The sequence below is a fragment of the Mastomys coucha genome, unplaced genomic scaffold (genome assembly GCF_008632895.1).
Source record: "Mastomys coucha isolate ucsf_1 unplaced genomic scaffold, UCSF_Mcou_1 pScaffold15, whole genome shotgun sequence".
In the NCBI taxonomy this organism is placed as follows: Eukaryota; Metazoa; Chordata; class Mammalia; order Rodentia; family Muridae; genus Mastomys; species Mastomys coucha.
Window position 1 is genome coordinate 73,143,303 of NW_022196897.1, and position 5,379 is coordinate 73,148,681.

The following is a 5,379-nucleotide window of genomic DNA, read 5'->3' on the forward strand; positions in this document are numbered from 1 at the left end:
TGATAACTAATATATATTTCAGAAAAATGACATATAAATGTACAATTCATACTTTTATAATTATAAGAGATCAACAAAAAAGGTAAATGCTTAGAGAGTGGGATTACATTTTCATTAATCCTCCTTTAAATTTTTTTTTATTTAGTGTGTATTGGTTTATTGCCTGCCTATAACATTGTGTGACAGTGTCAGATCAACTGGAACCTAAGCCACAGTTTTGAGCTGCCATATGATTTACTATGAATTGAACTTGTGTCCTTAGGAAGAGCAGACAGTGTTCTGAACCACTGAGTCATCTCTACAGGCACTGAACTGTATTTTAGAAAATGAAGTTTAAATTAAAGAAAGATACATTAAACAAAAGTTATATGATATATAGATAAATAAAATAAATTTATTACTTTATTTGAAAATGTTCATGATTACAAAAAAAAATGAATTCACTGTTAATATCATGCCTTAGAGAATATCGTTTCTATAATACACTGAAATCTGTCAATCAAATAATTCAAAAACTTATTTTGAACATTTTACAAATGTAAGTTAATAAGATAGAGACAGGGCAACAGCATACAGAAAAATCACAACTTATTGTATTGCAAATGATCCAACTGTTAGAAGTTTAGCAGGAAATTCGATCATCAATAGCAGGAGAGGACCTCGGCCCTGTGAAAGTTCTGTGCCCCAGTGTAGGGGAATGCCAGGGCCAGAAAGTGGGAGAGGGCGGGGTGGCAGGCATGGGGAAGTGGGAGGCAACAGGGGTTTGTTCTTGTTGTTTTTGTTTGTTTCTTTGTTTTTTGGAGGGGAAACTGGGAAAGGAGAAATTTACATGTAAATAAAGAAAATAATAAATTAAAAATAAATAAATAAATAAATAAATAAATAAATACTTGTTGGTGTGGGGAGGGTGGATATGAAAGGAATGGGAAATTTGTGCAACTGAGATGTATGATGTGAAATTCCCAAAGAATCAATAAAAATAATATTTTGAAGAAAAAAAGAAGTTTAGCAGGTATGTACAGAGGTTATTGCTGCATTGAGAATTCTGACTTAATGTGTTTATAAGATATGAGCTGTAATGCAATGTAAGTTAAGAAGTAACATCTTGTCCACACACTAAACTCACAGCTTGCAATGACAAAGATGATCAAATATTAGGATTTTAAATGAGTGAAGAAAGTTGCAAAAGAATATAGAGGGGAAACATTCACTTAGTGCTTTTTCGTACATTTTCAGATGTGCAACGAAATTACTAATTGAGAGGACATGAGCACAGATATCAATAATTATGACAATGTGTCTTTTCTTTAATAACTTTAATTATTTTCCATATTGCCAGCAGTATTATAATATACCATTTTCTTATTATATAATTTTCTTCACTAATTTAATACAAGTCTAAATTTGAGGACCATTGATTTTATTTCTTTCAAGCTATTTAATTGTGACTAAATTAACTGAAAAAATAGTTAAATATTTGTGAATATACTACAAGCATATTATGCAAAAAGGTTCAGCAATATCTTTAAATTATAATCAGCACAGACTTTCAGTTTCTTCAATGTCATATCCATTTTGTTATCACATTGACATGAACTTATTATTTATTTTGTGCAAATGATCAAACAGCTTTAAATTTTACTCACTTGCTCCAGATAGGACATATAATGATCTATTTCACATTATAAAAAGGATGACTTTAGAAATTGTTAATGTGCCACAGTTATGTTTTCTAAAACAAATAACTGATGTTTCATAATATATTAAATTCTATATAAGGTTAAGATTTACAAACATATTTTTGATATTACATGCTACTTGTTCTGATGAACACAAATATTTAAAGAATGGTTTTAATGTGCATGTCTTAATTTCTAATTATGACATAGACTTTTAAAGTCCCATTTTGAGATATGCCCAAACTATATTTTTGTAGGTGAAGTTTCACACAACTAGAAAGTAGTAATAAGCCTGTCAGTTTTGTACCAAGAGAGAAACTGAAGAACTTAAGAGAAATTTTTTTAAAAATATTTAGCAACTATATTATTTTAATTTCTGGATGCACTCTCTCTTCTTCATAACTCTAATGACAGCACTTTTCACTTCTTTGTTTTTGAGACTATAAATAAGTGGGTTCAGCATGGGGATCACAATAGTATAGAAAACAGAAGCCACCTGATCCTTTCCGAGGGAGTAGGACTTACTTGGTTTTAAATATGTAAAGATCATTGTACCATAGAAAACAGTGACTCCTATAAGATGTGAAGCACAAGTGGAGAAGGCTTTGTGCTTTCCTGAAGTGGAATTGATCTTCAAAATAGTAGAGAGAATAGACACATAGGATGAGGATATCGTAATGAGGGAGAGCAATAGAGTAGAACCAGCTAAAACGAATATTGTGCCTTCTGCATCATAGGTATCACTGCAGGACAGAGCTAAAATTGGGAATGTGTCACAAAAGAAGTGATGAATTTCCTTGGAGTTGCAGAAGTTTAGTGTGCTTAAGCAGAAGACAGTGACAGAGGAATCCATAGCTCCAATCATGTAGGACACAGTGATGAGAGCATATGAGCGCCTAGGGGACATAACAACTGGATAGTGTAGAGGGTTGCAGATAGCAACATAGCGGTCATACGCCATTGATGAGAGTATAAAACATTCAGCAGCTGCCAAGAGGACAAAAAAATACAATTGAGTGAAGCATCCCATGAAGGAAATACTTTTTATGGACGTCACCAGGTTCTGTAAGGTTTTAGGTGTGATGACAGTTGAGTAACTGAGGTCAAGGAATGACAAGTGGGTAAGGAAAAAATACATTGGAGTATGAAGCTGGACATCTAGATGAATGATCAGTATCATACCTATGTTCCCCAACGCAGTGAGCATGTATATCAGAAGGAACAGCACAGAGAGGACCAGCTGAATCTCCTTGGAATCTGTCAGTCCCAAAAGCATGAACTCAGGTTCATTTGTATGATTCCAGGCATTCATAATGAACAGTCCTAAAATGTGGAGAAGTTAAACAGAATATTTAGCCTGAATTTTAGAAAAGTATTTGTCTATATATGTTTAAAAGTCTTCTTATAATTGTTTTATCTCTTAAACTTCATTTTATTTTATAGTTTGCAGTTGTAAGAAATTTAACTGATCAACTAGATGGATTTATAAAGCATCACTTGACTATGAACTCATATAAAAAAGTACTATTATTTATTTCAAATAATAAACACAAAGGCAAATAACACAAAAAGATCAAATTAATTAGGAAGAATTAATACAGTTGAGTTTGTGAGTACATAATAAGTTTTTAACCACAGTCTATTTATAATTTTGTTTTTAAATTTATTATTACTTGAGCAATCCCAATTGAAATATTGGACATATGGTCAACAAAACTTGAAAATAAACAATTTATCTTCAATTACTTACTCTTTATTAATGTCAACTAACTATGATTACAAGTATTTTTTTACTTTTTAAGAATATTGTAGACTCTAATAAGATACATAACTATTAATTGTAACAAGATGTTTTTATTTACTGAAAATCCAAAATCAATGACTTCTAAAACCACAACTTCAAATTATGATGATTTTATTTTCATTCCATTAATCCCATTAACAAAAATTTTTAATTACTTGCAAAATTATCAAATGATACATGTTCACAGATACACTTTAATAGAACCTATGTTTCCCTTTAAATTTTAAGAATACTTACTGTGATCCAAAGTTAAGAGAAAGCAAACAAAAATCGCTTTTAAGAATTTATGCCTAAAAATTTTCACCTGTCAATTTTTCTAAAAGTAATATAGAAAATCTACGTAAGGATATGAAAATGTCTATACTACAGCATTTTTTATTTACATATTCATTACTGCATCTTTCTGAATTCACTGTTTTTACTTGGAAGATTAATTTAATCACTGTACAAATTTTATGCAGGTCTCAGTCAGATGACATTTTGACTCCAAAGATTCCAGAAATTATTGTGGAACATACAGGCCAGTTCATGCCTTGCCTCCTTGCTTTATTATTCTAAGGCTCCTCATGTGAGGACACTGAGCATCACGCAATATGTTGTCATATGCAGGAGCCAATTTCCAAGCATGTTTACTTGGCACACTATCAGAAACAAACTTTAAGATTAAATTAAGCCAAGAAAATAATAATTAATTATTTTTCTGGTTCACCAAATTCAATATATGTGAACATATTTATATATACTCTGTGTATTAAATTGACTCAATTACTAAAATATTTCATGACTTATAATTGCATAGTACAGTGATCTAGTAGTTATATTTTCTCTCCTATAGAAAGAAATGAATTTTTCTGTGATACATTAACTACTTTATTAGTAACACTTAGTATTCTTACAGTTTGTCAGAATTGATAAATAGTAGAAATTTTTAAAATGGCTATGCAGTATTGAAGTGTAGTGTCACAGCAGTAATCCAAAACTGTACAGACATTTATGTTTAAACACAAATTCATGTTATTTACTACCTTGCCATATTTTAAAGTTTTCATTTACAGCTTTATTCTCTCTCAATCTCTCTGTCTCTTTCTGTCTCTGTCTCTCTTTCTATTTCTCTCTCTCATTCTCTCTCATTCATATACGTTTTCATACTCCTCTTTTTTATCTCTGACTTTCTCCTTACCTGAATTTTTCTGTTTTGTTCTTCTTTTTATTTATTTTACATTTAATTTCATTAGTATTTATTTATTGTATATAATAAGGAGAACCATTATGAAGTATTTTGATTATGTTAGCACTTCTTAATTTCCTCTCTTGTCCTGCATCATCTATCTTAGTAGTCATCATCCTCCTCAATCATAGTTCTCATGTCAACTTCAAATTTTATTCATTCTACATTCGACATATTATAGAAAAATGTGATATTTTATGTTGCAGTCACTTTATGTGATAATCACCCATCTCCATCAGTTTTGATCCATCTACTGTCTAAATAGTAAGGTGCAACATGTGCTAGATTTACTTTACTCTCTCATCTATAGCTAGACAGTGAAATTAGGTTCAGGGCATCACTGTTTGACTAGTACATAGGTGTGCCTCTCTAGTGTATACTGTCTGTGGTGTTTTTGTGTGTATACAGTAGTAATAAAGTTGATAATGGGGTAATTGTATTTTTTATAAGGAAACTATATATCAACTCCTACCATAGCTGAATTAATTTACATTCCAACCAGTTGTGTCCTAAATTCTCCCATTCACCCAGTGTTTGATGTTTATTTTTTTTCTTTTTTTCTTTTTTTTTATTTACACATTCTTTATTTACTTTATCATCTTTTTTTTTAGATATTTTCTTTATTTACATGTAAATTTCTCCATTCCCAATTTCCCCTCCAAAAAACA

The 5,379-nt window shown here is 30.7% G+C and overlaps 1 protein-coding gene across 1 annotated transcript; it reads right to left on the bottom strand.

Annotated features, from left to right (window-relative positions):
• Window positions 1-2,041: 2,041 nt before the first annotated feature.
• On the bottom strand, window positions 2,042-3,985 carry LOC116092108 (olfactory receptor 8H1-like). Its single transcript, XM_031373465.1, has 2 exons — window positions 3,721-3,985; window positions 2,042-3,002 (listed from the first exon to the last, which is right to left on the bottom strand). The coding sequence occupies exon 2, from the start codon at window positions 2,989-2,991 to the stop codon at window positions 2,044-2,046; it is 948 nt and encodes a 315-aa protein (XP_031229325.1). The 5' UTR covers window positions 2,992-3,002; window positions 3,721-3,985; the 3' UTR covers window positions 2,042-2,043.
• Between the last annotated feature and the right edge of the window lie 1,394 nt (window positions 3,986-5,379).

Coding starts and splice junctions, on each gene's coding strand:
- LOC116092108 (XM_031373465.1), bottom strand. CDS start 2,991: ATGAATGCCTGGAATCATACAAATGAACCTGAGTTCATGCTTTTGGGA.